At 35.3% G+C, this 18,363-nt stretch overlaps 1 protein-coding gene across 1 annotated transcript; it reads left to right on the top strand.

Moving 5' to 3' along the window:
- The first annotated feature begins 10,165 nt into the window (after positions 1-10,165).
- Positions 10,166-13,594, top strand: LOC132039899 ((+)-borneol dehydrogenase 1-like). The gene is made up of 3 exons (XM_059430452.1): positions 10,166-10,185; positions 10,254-10,399; positions 12,410-13,594. The coding sequence occupies exons 1-3, from the start codon at positions 10,183-10,185 to the stop codon at positions 13,239-13,241; spliced, it is 981 nt and encodes a 326-aa protein (XP_059286435.1). The 5' UTR covers positions 10,166-10,182; the 3' UTR covers positions 13,242-13,594.
- The last annotated feature ends 4,769 nt before the right edge of the window (positions 13,595-18,363 follow it).

The raw sequence follows: 18,363 nt of genomic DNA, 5'->3' as shown, positions 1-18,363 counted from the left end.
TAAGAGACCTTTCTCTTAAAGAAAATAAAGTTAATGATAAGTTAAGCCAATCCATTCTAATTTGTGTGGTATAATGAACTTCAAGGCAAGAGGTGATTTTGAGTATTTTGTTAAGTCACTGCGACTTGATCGTAGTGGTGAGTACCTCTTTGCAGAGCTCATTAGTTGCTTATCAAATAGAGGGATTGCATTTCAATTGTCTACACCAAGTATTCTACAATAGATTGTGTGGAAGAGAAAAGAAATATGACTCTTATGAAGGTGGTAAGATTAATGATTGACTTATTCATATTTGCTTTTTCGTTTTGGGATATGTCTTAGAAACTGCGAGGTACATTCTTAATTTAATTCCTTCTAAGTTAGTACCTTTGGTACCCGTAGAACAGTGGATTGGATGTGATCCAAATCTGCAGCATGTTTGGATATGAGGTTGTCTAGCATGATTGGATGTGATCCAAATCTGCAGCATGTTTGGATATGAGGTTGTCTAGCACATGTGTTCAAAGGGAAAACATATAAGTGGGAATCAAGAATGGATGTACGCATGTTTATTATATATTCAAATGGAATGAAAGGAGGTTTATTTACAGTCCTAAAAGAAAATAAGGTAATTGTTAATACAAATGCCAGATTTTTAGAAAAGGACTATTTAATAAACCAAGTTCCTAGAAGTAAACTAGTTTTATAGGAACTGAGCAAAGAAATAGTAAATGAGTCATCTAAAAATTCAGGAGTTCAAGAACATCTAACCGCCAAGTCAGGGTTGACGTTCCATTGCATTTAAGTAGTGGGAGAAACGTTAATAGGCGTAAGGAAATTCACTACTTTTAAGTAGTTGGAGTGATGTTAGGCAAATAACACTATATGAAGTCGTTAATATTTCAATATCGAAAGGCAATGAAGATAATATTAAGACTCAGGAATATGATAGTGCGACTATAATAATAGTAGTAGTACTTAGTTGTAGTGGGAGAGCAATAATCAAGATCGGTTCGGTGTATACTCTTGGGATAGTTTCATGATAGGATCCTGAAAAGAAATACACTTTTAGGAGAGTTTCATGATAGGATCCCTAAAGATCTTAGTACAGAACCGGTCAGTTACGACGAAGTACTACTAGATGAAGTTGCATCACGAAACAACTTCGCAAGTTTTTTTTCTTTTTCCAAAAAGCTTATTGGCTAAGATTTTTGGTAGTTGTGCAAAAGGAATACATGTGAAAGTTGTAAATGCATGGTTAAAAGTCTAAGTGGGAGATTGTTGGGGGTATATACCTTAACCATGCATTTAGACAGGGTATATTCTAACAATTGTCATGGTTAAAAGTCTAAGTGGGAGAATATTGGGATATATACTATTAACCATGTGTTTGGATATAGTATTTATTATAGAACAATTATTTGTTCTATTTTTAATAAAGAGTTAAGTAGATCATGTATTAGTATGTGTGTCAATTACTTATATAGTAGATGATTTAGTGTATAGAGTTTAGCTTATACACGGAAGATTAAATCATCGGTTCTTATAAGTATAAAGTTTATGTTCACAATCTAAGATGAAATTTGGACAAAGCCATCGTATGATTGTAGCACAAGATTAATATAATGTATCTTCATTATGGGAACGGTATAGTTCTGTCTTCTTGTGCTAGTACATTTTGTATGTATTAAACGGATCAAGTAGAGATAAGTGTTTTTGTACTGAATATATAAAACAAATTCTCTAGTTCATTAAATGTAGTTATACTCTTAATCTTGATATAATTATTATGATCAATGTGATTTGTTCATTATTTTGATTTATTAAAAGGTATGACTCAATTGCGAGTCTATGTATTCCTGGTAAATTGAATAATAACAAAATACATTTTTGAAATAATAATCAGTTGATAGAATCTATGTCTCGATTTTGGGATTGATGATACCCCTTTATGGATGCTTATAAGTCTCATGTGAAAACCCTACAGGTGGATTTTGTATCCGTCACATGATATAAGTTAAGCGGAAATATAAAGGATTTAATTAGTCAATGAATTAAATTATCAGTAATTTAATTTAATTGATTGGTATATGTAATCTTAACATGGGGAGTTAAAATAAGATTTAATAAAAGATTTCGAAATTGAACTGAGGAGTGCAGTTACGTTTTTTTAGTGGAATAAATCACAATTTATTATGGTAGGATTAATTCAGATATTTCGAATTAATTCCATAATAGGAAGCCTCGTTAATTAAATTATGTTGTCCCTGCTGTGCCCAAATAATAAAAAATTAAATGAAAAATAAAGACCCAGCAGGTTTTGGAAAAAGGGTGAAAACCCTAAAACCTGTAGTTATAAAATAGGGGTCTTATTCCATAAGGAAGCCAAGGGTTTTACAAGTTTCTACACTTTTTCGATAGAAATTCGTCCACACGAATTTCACAAATTCTGGTATTATTCGGGTTACACAACAGAAGACATGGAACTGGAGGAAGAACGCGTGGATGACTTTTGCTCGTGCTTGAAGGCTAGATTCGAGGTTGCATTCACACTTCAAGAGATAAGTATAAATTTTTTGTTTGATTAATATCTTGATTATGTGTTATCTATATTACATGCAAGTTCGATCCTGGCTATTTACTTCCGCTATGTATGTCCGTATTCCATCAAAAAGAATGTTCATAAGTTGTTGCTCTGTTAACGCTATTAAAGCGTCGGCCTTCATTAGGCAAAATAATGTTTATACGTCGCAAATATGACTGCTAAAGGAACTCTTCATTTCTATGCCAGATGCAAGGGGGCTATCATATATATGGTACTTTTCATATATTCTAGCGGGGCTTGCAGAGAAAGTGACAAAAGAATCATTGCATAAGTTTGAAATCGAGCTTTAAGGTGGCTTTTTGCGACTTAATTAATGGGTAACCATGATACCGTCACTACAAGAAAAAAGATATTTGGCAACAAAAAAAATTTTGTTGCCATAGATTGATTATTGTTACAAAAAGTATTTTTAGCAACAAAAAAAATAAAAAATTGTCACATAAACTTTTCCCAACTGCTGTTATTGCAACGGCGTGCAACAACCTTTTTTTTTTTGTGCCAAAAGTACTTTTTGCAACAATAATCAATACTATGACAGCAAAATTAAATTGTTTGGCAACAAAAAAGTTCATTTGCCAACAATAAAACTAAGTTGTTGCCAAATATTAAATTTTTTATTATCATTTCTATACTTTCTTGTAGTGTGTTTTATGTTCACGACTCTTCTTAAGTATTACTCCCTCCGTTTCAATGTATGTGAATCTTTTCAGAGTACGAGAATCAGACATTATAACTTTGACCGTAAATTTTAATATAGATTTTTGAAGTTTGTAAAAATAAAATTTATATATTAAGAAACTATATAAAAAGTACTATAAGTCATGATAATTTGCAATACAAATAATTTCAAAAAAATATAAGAAAGATGTGGTCAAAGAACCACCTCATAGACTCCCCAAATAGTAATAGGTTCACATAAATTAAAACAGAGGGAGTATTTGTTTTGTATCCCTTACATAGATGTCACAACAATATACCAACATTATGATGTTTCTTTTCGTGATTTAGAAGGCACCTACCATGGATCAGAGGAGGTTGAAAATTAAAGCAACGTTATTACTCCTGAGACACTCTGAGAAATTTACTTATACGATTTAAATTGGTGTTTTGGTATTCGACCTAGAATATTTCTTACAAATTCTTTTCTGTCAAATAATTTTACACATAATGTTATATTATTAATACTCAATCATATTTTAATGACCGCGCGAAGCGCGGAAAAGTACACTAGGAAGATGAATAATAAAGGGTTAGTATGAATTATGTTGTTTGAGTTTCTAATGACTCAGCTAGATCTTATAACATGAATAATGTATGAATTGAACTTGAAAATTATAAATTGCACCTCAATTGTTTAAATTGATATCATTGTGATGCGTTGCTGACACATGTGAATTCATATGTGTAGATTGAAATCGTTGGATATATTGGAATGACTAGCACCACTTTTAGCTAAATTAGAGCGAACTTTGAGGCATGCCGAGATTTAAGCTTCTTATGTATTTTCAAATCAACTTATGCTTTGAAAATACAATTTAAATGAATTCCATGCACGCGCGGGACAAGCTTGCACATTTTGGCTAGAAATGGCGAGATCGCCTAAAGGGCTAAGACTTGAACTATAGTCCTGAACTATAATGAACTTATAGTCCTGAACTATAATGAACTCATACGCGTCCTCTGACTCAGTACCATAGAAAATCGGAGGCTTCATTTTAGTGAACCTTCAAAATAAATCACGCTCCTCACCAGTCATCACCGGCCCTGCAACTGGCCTCGGGAAAGCCTCAAAGCCTGGAACTTCATCCAAGTGATGTGCCACTTCTGCGGCATGCTGAACTCCCGGAGCCTGAACTCTATCCGGACCTAGGTCTGCTATCCCTGTGCCCCTACTTGCTGGAACGGCCGGTATAGCCCGGTCTGTGCTAACCCATGTAACCGACGCGGCTCGTGCCATCGCATCTAGTATACTCGGGCGAGCACCGGCCCCAGCGGAACCGGCACCGCCGCCGGGCCGAGCCGGTACGGCCGCATCTCCCGCGGCCTCGTAGAACCATTGGAGGCACGGGATTAGCTGCGGACTCCGCCCCGCCCTGCCGCCCTCCGCGCCTCCTACCTCCACCTCTACCTCTCGCTGTTGTCACGCGTGTTCTCGCCATCTACGAGAGAATGAAGGATAGTCAGATACCAATTTGAATCATTCAGATATCAATTGGAATCAAGTAGTACAAAGAAAAAAAAAAAAAAAAGGGAATTTTCCTAGTGTTCGGTAGCCTCTTGAAGATAAGTACAGGCATCTTCGTATCGATCCGTAAGATTCTACTAGACATGTCCTTGTACGACGAGATCGATGAACCTAAAGCTCTGATACCAACTCTGTCACGACCCAACCCGCCATAACTGGCACCCACACTAACTCCTAGTGTGCGAACCAATATGTAAGCCTTCTATTCATTCAAAACCATTTTTATATTAACCATTTCAATCAGTTATTAACCATTCAAGCATAAGATAAATCAAAATTTAGTCACGCCATAAAATACGGAAATAAATACGAAAGTCCTAACTATTACAACCCCAAAATCCAAAAGTCACCATACAAGGACTCTAATCCAAAACATCTCTAAGGAATGTAAGTTGTCTACATAAATGAACAATAATGTCTGGAATAGAAATAGACATCATAAAAGAAGATCTTCGGGCGGCCTGGCATGTATAGAAGCTCACCCTAAATCTGTAAGCAAACGGCCTCAACGCTAGATATGAGGTCGGGTAGCAGTCTCTAGATCACAATCTGCACTCAAAAGAATGCAACAAGGTAATATCAGTACAAACACTACGCATCGGTAGATATCATAGGCCGACTAAGATTAGTATCATGCATACATCATAAAATCAATAAAATAGACAAGCCAATCAACAACACATAACCAAATAACCCAACAACAAGTCAACCAAGGATATTCACAGTCAAGTCACCTAATGATATCAAGAGTCAGATCAACGGAACAAACAACGAAATAAGTCTACCAATAATAACCACATACACGTTGTACATATATGCTAACTGATGTCAATGCTCAGTAGTCATGACCTGCAGGGGACCCATGGTGTCTATGTACCACTCATTCCGGATTCACTCCTCGGACCCGAGCTCACTACTAGGCCACATCCTCACCCCCGGTCAAGTGTGTCTATTCATATCTAGGCCTCATCCTCACCCCCGGTCAAATGATCCTTTTCATATATATATATATATATTCATAACTTGTCACCTTGTTTTCAATAATCGAATTATCATTTTGTATCTCACTTCTACCAAGAAGATCATGTTAACTTCTCACCACAACATCATCAACCTGTAGGTTCCAACACAATGAATTATGGCACGAAGCCCACATAATCACTCAATCAAAGGCATATAGGGAGTTCAACCACACACAATCATGTTTGAAGACTAGACATGCTTTCTCCTATCAATTTCACAACACATACAATCAACTAATCGAAGTCTAACTCAAGTAGACCGTAACCTACCTCAAATGTAGAGCTGGAACAATGCATATTACTCCACTATCGCCTTTCCCTTCCATAAAGCCTCGGAACGCTCGAAGTCTAGCAATTAAGATGCTAAATAAGTCATAATTACTCTAGTCACAAAATCAATTCAAGAACACCCTTCCCTTTAGCCCCATTCCAATGGGTGAATGATTTCTAGGTGTAAATCAACCTAACATTTGCCTTAGCAACCACCAATTATCAATTTATAAGGCTATTTAATCAAAACATTTATTATAAGCAGTTTCCATGGTCAAGCTACCATTTTTATGAAACCCTAAGTCTCAATTTACATAGTTCATGTCTCTAATGGTTCAATTCTTGATTAAAAAGTGATAACCCAAGCCATTAGATGATAAACACATTATAGCAATCATAACCCATCAACTATAGAAAGTCTATTAGGTTCTAGGGTTGCTATTCCTAATTCACCATTGGTGACCTATAAAAGGGATGATAATCATGAAGATGATAACGTAATGATGAAAGGAATGATTGAGACTTACCTCTCAAGGATATTCTTGCCCTAGCTTGAAATTTCGCCCTAGGTGCTTGTGGGGAACTATTTTGGAGTTTTATGAATAAAGAATTCGGAACTAAGTGTTTAAAAACTGACATTATGTTCCCGTCGATCGTTGCGGCGGTCGTCGTCGGCTTGCGGCGGTCTCGCTATAAGGCCGAGTGGAGTCTTTCTTATAAGAAGGACCACACCAAACATTTCCTCCGCTATGGCGAGGCTGGACCCACTGCAGTGGCCCCACTACGGCGGTCCAGTGTCTGTCATAGCGGACACCCCAATTCCCACTTGTCCGGCAATGCGGCGAGAGGATCACCGCTTTAGTGGTCCCACCGCAGCGGTACACCCCCCGCCGCGGCAGTACCACTGAAGCAGTAAACTCACAATTTTCCCAGTATTTCAACTCTACCGCTCAACATTTCATCTGAGGCCTCACAAACACAAACAAAACATGCACATAGATATAAAAATACCATACGAACTCACCCGTGGCCTCAGAATTCCCAACGGAGTTCTAATTTCCTAAGTCACCCCCCAATTGACTCAACACAATCAAACAACAATCACAAACAAGTCAAGTTTTCAGTTCTTAGACTTATACAATCCAATTTCTAATAGCTCGTGCTACCTTTGAGAAGGTTTTATTGGGTAGGGTGATCCTAGTTATCCCCATAACGACCGAGAGGGTCATTACATATATATCATATACCGATAGGGTATCATAGATGACAGATTCATTTCAACACTACTCATTCTTCCATGATACCAAGCTGATATATTTACACTGACAAAGTATCATAGAGGATTGATTTATACCTCAAAGAAAAGCACATCTCAATCCTCTATGAAACCTATATGGTATATATCATATACTGACAAAGTTTCATTCAAGAAAAACACTCAGTCCTCTATGATACCAACCTGGTATATATTTATACTGATAGAGTATCATATAGGATTGATTCATCCCTCAAAGAAAAACACAACTCAATCCTTTATGATGCCTACATAGTATATATCATATACAGACAAAGTTCCATTCAAGAAAAACACTCAGTCCTCTATGATACCAACTTGATATATATCATATACCAATAAGGTATCATAGATGACAGATTCATTCCAACACTACTCAGTCCTCTATATATTTATACTGATAGAGTTTCATAGAGGATTGATTCATCCCTCAAAGAAAATGACAACTCAATCCTCTATGATACCTACATGGTATATATCATATACTGACAAAGTTTCATTCAAGAAAAACACGCAGTCCTCTATGATACCAACCTGATATGTATTTATACTGATAGAGTATCATAGAGGATTGATTCATCCTTCAAAGAAAAACATAACTCAATCCTCCATGATACCTACATGGTATATATCATATACCAATAAAGTTTCATTCAGGAAAAACACTTAGTCCTCTATGATATCAACCTGATATGTATCATATACCGATAGGGTATCATAGATGACAGATTCATTCCAACACTACTCAGTCCTCTATGACGTCCATATGGTATATTCATATACTGACAGGGTATCATAGATGAATGGTTCGCTTATTCAAGAAAGACACTCCTCAGTCCTCTATGATATCCCCATGGTATATATCATATACTGACAGGGTATTATATAGGTCTGATTCATTTTTTCAAGAAAAAAACTCCTCAGTCCTCTATGATACCCCCATGGTATATATCATATACTGACAGGGTATGACAGGGTATCATAAAGGACTGATTCATTCCTTCAAGAAAAACACAACTCAATGCTCTATAATATCTACATGGTATATCATCATATACTAATATGTATCATGGATGAATGACCCACGTGATATATCATATACTGGTAAGATATCATATAGGATTGACTCGTTTTTAAATAAACAGCTTAATTGTCTATGATACACACACGGTGTATATTATATGCTGTAGTATCATAGAGGACTGGTCCATTTCTTCAAGAAAAACTTTCCTCAGTCCTCTATGATACCCACATGGTATATATCATATACTATATACTTATAGGGTATCATAGATTACTGGTTCATTCGTTTAAGAAAAACACAACTCAATCCACTATGATACCCAGATGGTATTTATCATATACTAACAGGGTATCATGGATTACTGACTCACATGATATATCATATATTCACAACTCACAGAAATCATAGAGCACTCGTTGATTCCTTCAAAAATAAGTTTAGTCATCTATGATACTCACGTGATATATATCATGTACTGAGAAGATATATAGAGTATCGATTTATTCCTTCAAAAAGAATCTCTCTCTCTCTCTCTCTCTCTCTCTCTCTCTCTCTCTCTCACACACACACACACACACACACACACACACACACACACACACACACATATATATATATATATATATATATGTTTATACTGACAAGATATCATGCAGACTGGTTCATTCCTAAAAAAAAATTCTCAATTCTGACTGATACACACATGGTATATATATATATCATATATTCACATAGTATCATATGTAATAAATTCATTCAATAAAAAAATTATAAGAAAATACAAAAAAAAAAAAAAAAAAAGGTTTAAGCATAATTTTGATATTTTAATTTTTATATTATTTTTAGCAAATTTTACTTGTAAAAGGATACAAAGAAAAGAGTAAGATTTTAGATACAATTTTAATGTTTTTCTTAATTTCTTTCTCTTTTAGCAAATTGGTCTTGTTCAGCCTAAAATGTAGAAATGAAAACAGAAAAGAAATAATAAAAAATGTTTTCCACTTAATCCACATTGGATCTTTCACATAAATTTCTTAATTTAGAATCTCCTTTAAAATTGAGCAATAGACCATTTTCTGTTTATGTTTGGGCAAAAGTTGTTAGTTTGACAAGATATTATACTATTTTTTTTATTTTTGTTTTGTTAATTAGTGATTCAGAAGAGAAAGAGGAAGGAAAAAAAAAAAAAAGGAAAAGTAGTCCCTCCTTAGTAAAATACAAAAAGAGAACAGTATACTGGGAGCACAAGTGTCTTAGAAAAAGTGAATACAGAGTAACTTAATTTTATAATTCTTTATAAATTTATTTTTAGTTTTTAGTTTTTTTTTTAGAAGAAAGAAATCCTTATTTTTATGCATAAGAATCTGAAAAGGACGTATAAGAAGTTTTTATTTTTTACCACTATCAAAGTCACCAGCTTACAGCTTTGACCACAAATTTGTCCAACATAATCTCTTCCATGTCTTGTCATTTAGTATGAGATGTTTTGTGAAAGGAAAACAACAAAAAACGTCACTGCCAATTGTTGGAGAGTTCAATAATTGAACAAGAGGATCAGATACAAGTCATTTAACTAAGTTAGAGTAACTATCTATTTTTGACAATTTTAAAACAATTAGTTTCACCTTAATATAGTTTATTACCAAGAAATAATCAATTCATTAAAATAATCAAAGAAGGTTGGTTTCTCTTCCTGAAAATTTTTGCTTTGAAAATTTTTGCTTAAACATTTCAACAACCTGGATGGTCCAACTTTTCTTTTTTATTTTCAATTTAAGAATTGAAATTATGTCAACTATTCTTTTCACTTTCAGACTTCTTTTAAACATTATTCAATTCAATGTCTAAACTCTTTTATAAATATAGCCCCTAAAGTTGTTTTGTATGTGAAGAAGACAGAGCTCTCAAGATTGAGGAACATGGCCAACAATAATTCTCTTCCATCACCAGTAGCCAAAAGGTATTAATTTTTTTTTCTTCTTGATAAAGCTCATTAATTTCTTCTTCCTCCTGTTTTTTTTATATATAATATATATATATATATATATATATATATATATATATATATATATATATATATATATAACAGGATCTTCATATGAGGTATATAAGGCTCTAGTCATTTCCTTGCTTTCTGCAAAATACCATTCACTCTTTCAATTTATTGAGTTGTATTCTTGTGACAAAAGAAATTGATAGAAGAAATTAAAGAGCACAACTTTAAGGGCTTGTTTGGAAAGCCACCCAAGTAATTGGAATTGGGTGTAATTACCCAGTTGAGCCTGTTTGTTTGACCAAGTAATTACTTGGTTAGGTGGGAATTGGGTGTAATTGAGAGGATGTAATTACACTCTACAATTCTCAAGGAGGGATTGAGAATTGGGTGGAATTACACACTGTAATTACATAGTTACTTTTTAGTTTCTTTCTTTTTCCTTTTATTTTATTTTAATTTCTTTTCTTTTTAAATTTATTTTTATTATACTATTTAAAAAATTACTTTTCAATTATTTTTATTTTAAAATATATTTTTCTTTTTATATTATTGATCGTTCATTCCTTTTTTTCTCATGCCCACCTTTACTTCTTGTGATTCCATGTAATTGCTCGTATTTTTATTTTATTTTATTCATTTAGCATAACTATATTATTATTCTATTTTTTAAAACTACGCCTCTTAGTATTAGAAAGAATGAGTCATTAACAAACTTGACATATAATGAATGATGTTATTAAAGTAAAATTTCGTTGTGAATGAGATTATAGACTTATATTTTCTCCCTTTCTTTTACATCGTATTTACTTAAGTTACATTGGAACTTACTTATGTAACGTTGAAATTTGACATAAGAGTATTATGTCAAACTTTTTTTGGATTTTGAATTTAGGTTATATTTTCTATTATAATTTATTTGGTTTAGTACTATTGACTTGTTATTTCATATTGCATGCTATTTATTTTTCACTTGATAGATTTTTTTTGTCAAACATTTGAATAATATTATGGTATTATATTCTAAAAAATTATTTTTTTTTGTCAAACATCCAATCCATGATGTTCTCACAAAAAGGCTGCTTCTAATTTTTATAATTAATTAAAACTAAAATATTATTAATTTGAAAATATATATCGATTATATTTTACAATATTAATTACAAATATATGATTATTAATTAATAAATTTTTAAGAAATAATGTGTTGTTAAATACATATTTAATATAATTTATATTAGCGCATATTTTTCAACTATTAATTATTAAGTTCTGATAATTAAATTTTATTTTTAAATTAAACTAACTGTGTAATTACACTTGTGCAACCAAACAGTCCGCTTGTAATTACACTATAATTACGTATAAGTCGTTGTAATTACAATATTGTGCAATTACTAGGCTGTGTAATTACTACCCTAATAATTACATCAATTCCAATTACTAGGTGGCTTTCCAAACAGACTCTAAGTTTCAGAGTAGGCCTTATATCCTGACTACTAAAAAATCACTATGTTGCCACTGAAAAATTTTCAGTGGCTATTTCTTTTTGTAACCCCCTATTTAGACTTTTGGGCCCTTCATCTTTCTGAACACTGAATGTCGGTGGGAAAAACATACATAGTAGAGTTTTCACACAAAAAAATTATGAAATTTCCCAGCGTTTCAATGGGGACATATTTTCCACCATGCAATTTCCTAGTGAGGTTGTTCAGTGGGAATGAGGTGAGAAAATCATGGTTTATAACACAAATTTCCTATTAAATGTCGGTGGAAAAAACCTCTTTTTTTAGTAGTGCCTGGAGTTAGACTTTCATTTTAACCATTTACGCCGACCGAGGAGGGAAAATTACTATACTAAAAGTAGTTTCCGGGAAGCGTCCTAACTACTCCATTGGATTATTTTACATATTTCTAGAACACCTTTCGCAAAAACATATGGAATTAATAGTCTAATTGTAAGTTTCTATTTGACAGGCTTGAAGGTAAAGTAGCACTTATAACAGGTGGAGCTAGTGGCATAGGAGCAGCCACAGCTAGGCTCTTTGTTCAAAATGGTGCAAAAGTTACTATTGCAGACATTCAGGACAACCTCGGAACTTCCTTAGTACAAGAAATTGGAACAGAACACACAATATTTGTCCATTGCAATGTCGCGATTGAATCAGACGTTCAAAATGCTGTTGATGCAACAGTTGCCAAATTTGGTAAGCTCGACATAATGTTCAGTAACGCTGGTATAGGGGATAAGCCAAATTCCACTATCTTAGAAGTAGATTATGACATTATTAAGAACGTGTTCGATGTAAACGTTGCTGGCTCGTTCTTTTGCGCGAAACATGCTGCTAGAGTGATGATTCCAGCCAAGAGAGGTTCAATTATCTTTACAGCAAGTGTTGCCACAGTGGTCTATGGTATTGCTCCTCACGCATATGCGGCATCTAAAAGTGCAGTTTTAGGGCTTTCCAAGAACATCGGAGTCGAATTAGGAAAACATGGAATAAAAGTTAACTGTGTTTCTCCTCATTGCATTAGCACACCACGTGTGTTGAACGCGCTTGGAATAGCTGAGAGACAAATGGCGGAAAAATGGTTCGCGGAGGGAGGAAATTTAAAAGGAGTTTTACTAGATGAAGAGGAGGTGGCAAAAGCAGTGTTGTACTTAGCAAATGATGATTCCAAATACGTGAGTGGTGTTAATCTAGTTCTTGATGGTGGTTATAGTACCACAAATGTGGCTTTATCAGAGCCCTACAAAAAACTATTTCCGTCAGCTGCTACCCATCAGAGTCCCAACGAAGCAGTGTAAATTTTTACTTAAAAAGTATGTGGGGATGAATAAATATCAGTACGATTTCCTTCAGCATCTACCTGCTATATAGAACGTGTGTGTGACGAAATGTCTCTACTTTTCAGAATTATATTTTGGTAAAATGCATTGGGAAGTTAGATTTTGGCTGAGGGCTTCACCACACTTGTTCTGGTCCATTAATTGCAGATCAAGAAGGAGGCCACCCTTTTATTCACACATTTAATTAGTCTTGTGGAGACTTGTCCTTATCAAAATAAAAAATAAAAAAAGTCTTGTGGAAACTTGTGTATTGATATTATCTACATTCTTATTTAATTCCTACATTGGATTGTTCAAACAAGAAGTTTAATCAATATATAATCTGTACTACAGCATATCAAATTAACGGTTTGGAAACTAAGATCCAGGATAGAAGTTGCAGACTATGTCACCAATACTAGCGGTAACAAGTTGCATATACCAAATATAAAGCACAATTATCTGTGATGCCCCTGATGGAGGGAGGGGGGGGGGGGCTGATGTGGGCGGATCGGAATAGGAGTAGAACCTTTCTCTCAGCCTTTTAAGCTTGAGGTGCACATGACATCTTAGGCCAATCCCACGCCAGAATGGGAGAAGAAAGGAAGAGCTTTATAAAGCAATTTTGGGGCTTAATGTGGCATTGCTCGAACGACAAATCCTTGCGAGCCTAAGCGTGGACAATAATTTCCATGTTATTGGGATAAACTCTTTTCTGATTACCATATGCACACCTACTTTCCACAACTCACAGCATATTAAAATATGGATAATACGCCCCAATAAATTTGTGCACTCTGTTTCTTGTTCTAGACTGGCACCACCAGTTAACAAGGCTTCTAATATTGAAGTGGCCAACTAAGGCAAAAGACAGACTTCTCTGCCTTATCATGTTTTGTTCAAGTGCATTGCCAAGTCATGTCATGTGGTGAACTCATAAAAAGATAGTAGTATTGTAATGATATCAAACCATGCTTCACTAGTTCTGGAAAAAATGTTCAAGAAGAGCCCACTGAAAAGACCAACAGACCAAAAGGGTTAAAGAATTTGACAACAGGAGATGCAAGTCTCATCCTTGAAAATTAGAATAATTAGTTTTAACTTAATAGTAAGTTTAAGTTATAATATTCGTAACTAGTAAGTACTACTGTACCAGTATTCACCAGCAGATCGAGTACCCAAACACTATTCTTAAGAAAAATTAAATGGGGCAATGGCAATGGGAGAACTTAGCTTCGAAGTTCTTAATTATCACGAATCTATCCTCAAAAAGTTATAGTGAACTTTATAAATGAATAAGTGCATTTGATTTAAACTATAATAAACTACATCACCAATCTAATAAAAAAATATATTGAATCCATTTCGGTAAGGGTTGCCAATTCTCAACTACTGAGTTCCACAACCGAGCCAAATTTGTGGGCTCTTACTTCTTTTAATTGACTATGCCAAGGCTTACTTTTATGAGAAGTAAAATGACTCGAATTCTTCATTAAACGGTCCATGAAGCATGTAATCATTTCAAGAGTTGAGAATAGGTTGAGTCTTCTAGGATGACAACTCCATAGCAACGCATCCACAAAACTTGGGCACTCCTCAGATGACTTTTCATCTTCAGACATACATACATCTAAGACGACCACTGTTGGGTTTTGATATTGGTGAATGGGAAATGATGGGATGAAAAGTGAAGGGAATGTAAAAGGTCCTTTTTTGCTGTTAAAGCATTTGTCCCACATAGGAAAAAGAGAGGAAAAGAGAGGTGTATATATTACATTACACCTTCTCCGGTTGCTAAAAGGGTTGAGGGGGCAAGGACCCCTCGCGCCGTCGTCATCGCTCGGCTTGGGATTTGGATTTGGATTTGGAAAAAGATTGATTGATTATCTTTTTGGACAAACTTTTCTTTAATTATTTAATTATTTAATTAAATAGAAAATCGACCCTTACCCGCGACTTGTGACCGACCCGATCCGTTTTTTTCTCTTCCCGAATTTTTTCAAATTTCCCTCCAAAAACCTGGTGACTGATTTGAATGGTTGCAAACATTCAGAATCAGTACCTCCAACTGCTATAAATTCCTTCATTTTTCCAGAATTCAGTACGAATTTTTCCTGTGCTCACAAATCTTTCTCTCCAAAACTCTCTCTTGTTTATTCTGTGTGATACACTACTGTTGAGTGGTTCGCCGCTACCAGAATTTGGAGTACTACTATTCTGGTAAGATAATCGTTCTATCCTGGGAGGGGATATTCCATCAACCTCGAGTACTGTGAGGGGAATAATTTCCTTAAGGACACACTTTGAACTAAGTGGGCTCGATTATATTCTGAAAATATTTTTTTTCCAACACTGTTTCTGTTCATTTTCCAGTTTCTGTAGTTTACTGTTTTAAATATTTTATACTGTGTAATCTGTTTTTACTAAGTGTTTTACAGATTCTGTTGAAACTTTGTTTAAACTTATACAGATTATTTTGACAACAATCTTAAGGAAATTAGTATAATATTATAATCTGTATTCTGTTTAAGGAGATTAAAACTTCTGTAGTTTTCTACTCCATATGAATATTAGTATTCTGACTCGAAGATATAAAAACTTCGTTGGAATACCAAAGTTCATAATTATACTGCGATTTGAAGAAATAAAATCTTCATCGTTGAAGTTTGTGATTTAATTGCTATTCTGGTTTTAGTAACTAAAACAGTTTGTCGATTTGACAGTGACAAAGAAATAATGGCAATTGAGACTGGAACTCCCTCTGCGACTGGAACTCCCTCTGCAAATATTGCACCAACGGTTACTCCTACAACCCGTACGGCTGTGCCACCGGCTGAGAAACCTGCGAAGTTCACCGGTGCCAACTTTAAAGGATGGCAAGAAAGAATGTTCTTTTGGCTTACCACCCTTGGTATGCAAAAGTTCACCGAGGGACCTCCTGCTCGCGTCGACATGCTTGACAACCAAAAGTTCATGGTTACCGAGGCTTGGAAACAAGCCGATTTTTTGTGCAAAGGCTACATTTTGAGTGCCTTAGAAGATGACTTGTACAACGTCTACAGTGCAGTAGAGACCTCCAAAGAACTATGGAGTGCACTTGAAAAGAAGTACAAAACCATTGGAACCCAAGTTCAAGAGCTTCAACTTATCTTCCATGACCTTATTGCTGAAGGTATGGTAGTGAATGAAGTGTTCCAAGTGGCTGCAATGATTGAGAAGTTTCCACCCTCATGGAAAGATTTCAAGAATTATCTTAAGCACAAGAGAAAGGAAATGAAGTCGAGGATCTTGTGATTCGTTCTCAAGATCGAGGAAGATAACAAACTCGCGAGAAGAGGCACCGTAAGAGTTCACCGATTGAAGGGGCAAACGTCGTCGAAGACGTCGCTCCGAAAAAGAACAAGAAAAGGAAGAGGCCTTCGGAAAGGAGAAGGATCATGGCAACAAAAAGTTCAAGGGAAACTCGTTATAATTGTGGTAAAGCAGCTATAAAGTTTCCGATCACAGTTTCCCAAGAAGGACAAGAGAAAAACAAGGGTCGTGCAAACATGGTGGAAGATGTTGATGACCGTGTGCAATGTCGTTGAGTGCAACCTCGGTTGGTAACCCAAAGGAGTGGTGGCTTGATTTCGGCGCCACTCGACATGTGTGCCGTTAAGGAAGCATTTGCAACCTACACCCCCGGGACCCGAAGAGGAGCCGTTACATGGGAAATACCGCAAATGTACAAAGTTGAAGGATATGGAAAGGTTCTCACAAGATGACATCCGGAAAGTGTCGACTCAACAACGTCATGCACGTTCCATCAATTAGGAAGAACTTAGTTTCGACCGCACTACTCGTGAAAAATGGGTTTGGCGCGTGTTGGTTAGTGATAAATTCGTACTTAGTAAGAATGACATGTTTGTAGGAAAGGGCTACCTCACCGAGGGCCTTTTCAAAACTTAATGTAATGGTTGACAAATATTAATGGAAAATCAAGTTTCTTCTTACTTATTGGAGTCAAATAATTTATGGCATGTTCGTTTAGACATGTCAATTACAAAACCTTGCGAAAAATGATTAATCTTGAAATATTGCCTAAATTTGAGTGTAATATATCTAAATGTCAAATATGTGTTGAATCAAAGTTTGTTAAGCATTCGTATAAATCTATTCAAAAAAATTCAAATCCTTTAGACTTAATCCACACTGACATTTGTGATATGAAGTCAATACCATCTTGCGGTGGGAAAAAGTATTTCATAACTTTTATTGACGATTGCTGTAACACCTCGTGCATTCGGGCTAAGATTTGACTCGTAAAACGGGGGTATAATGAACCCAATTTGAGTAGTGTATAAATGGTGTTTGAAACCCAACCAAGACATGGGAAGAGTCCTCGAGCAAACTAAAGTCTAAGCTACCCTACGCAGCGTGTTTTTAAGTGAGTTTACACCACGTTCCATTAAAATGAGTATACGTAAAAATCGAAGGAATTTGGGAAAATTTCTTCTTGAAAATTGTAACCTGAAATACCTTTGCAACGGTATATTATGAGGTCAAACGTACATCCGTACAAAACGTTATGCCCATTTTACTAAAATAGTGTTCCTCGCTCGATATATATGTAGAATATACGGGCTGTGAAATTATACGGCCGTATATTCGTACCGCACCGTCACGCCCCAATTTCCGAGGGACGTGACGGGCACCCGACCCCATACCCGAGCCGAGCGAACCCACGTACCCTATCGCACACATAATTTTTTTTTTCCAAAAACTCAATACCGGAAAATTATAAAATACATAACGAAGCTTACAAACTTGACAGATAATAAGTACACAAAATTTCATTACATAACACACATCGACATATCGGCTGATGGAGCCGCCGACAGACACATCATACCCACAACATCGTCGCAAAGTCTCTAATGTCATCCAAGACACAACGTATATACTGACCTCAAAGAGTTGCTCAAGGAATTGGAGCTCACCAACCATGCCGGAATATCTTCCACCATCCGTGGGTACCATATGCATGAAACGAAATTTCTCAAGAAGAGAGGGGGTCCGCATTTTAAAGTGTACCGAGTATGTAAAGCAAGAAAACCAACAA

The sequence above is a fragment of the Lycium ferocissimum genome, chromosome 12, assembly GCF_029784015.1.
Source record: "Lycium ferocissimum isolate CSIRO_LF1 chromosome 12, AGI_CSIRO_Lferr_CH_V1, whole genome shotgun sequence".
NCBI classification, from domain to species: Eukaryota; Viridiplantae; Streptophyta; class Magnoliopsida; order Solanales; family Solanaceae; genus Lycium; species Lycium ferocissimum.
This window is presented reverse-complemented; position numbering and strand designations above follow the sequence as displayed.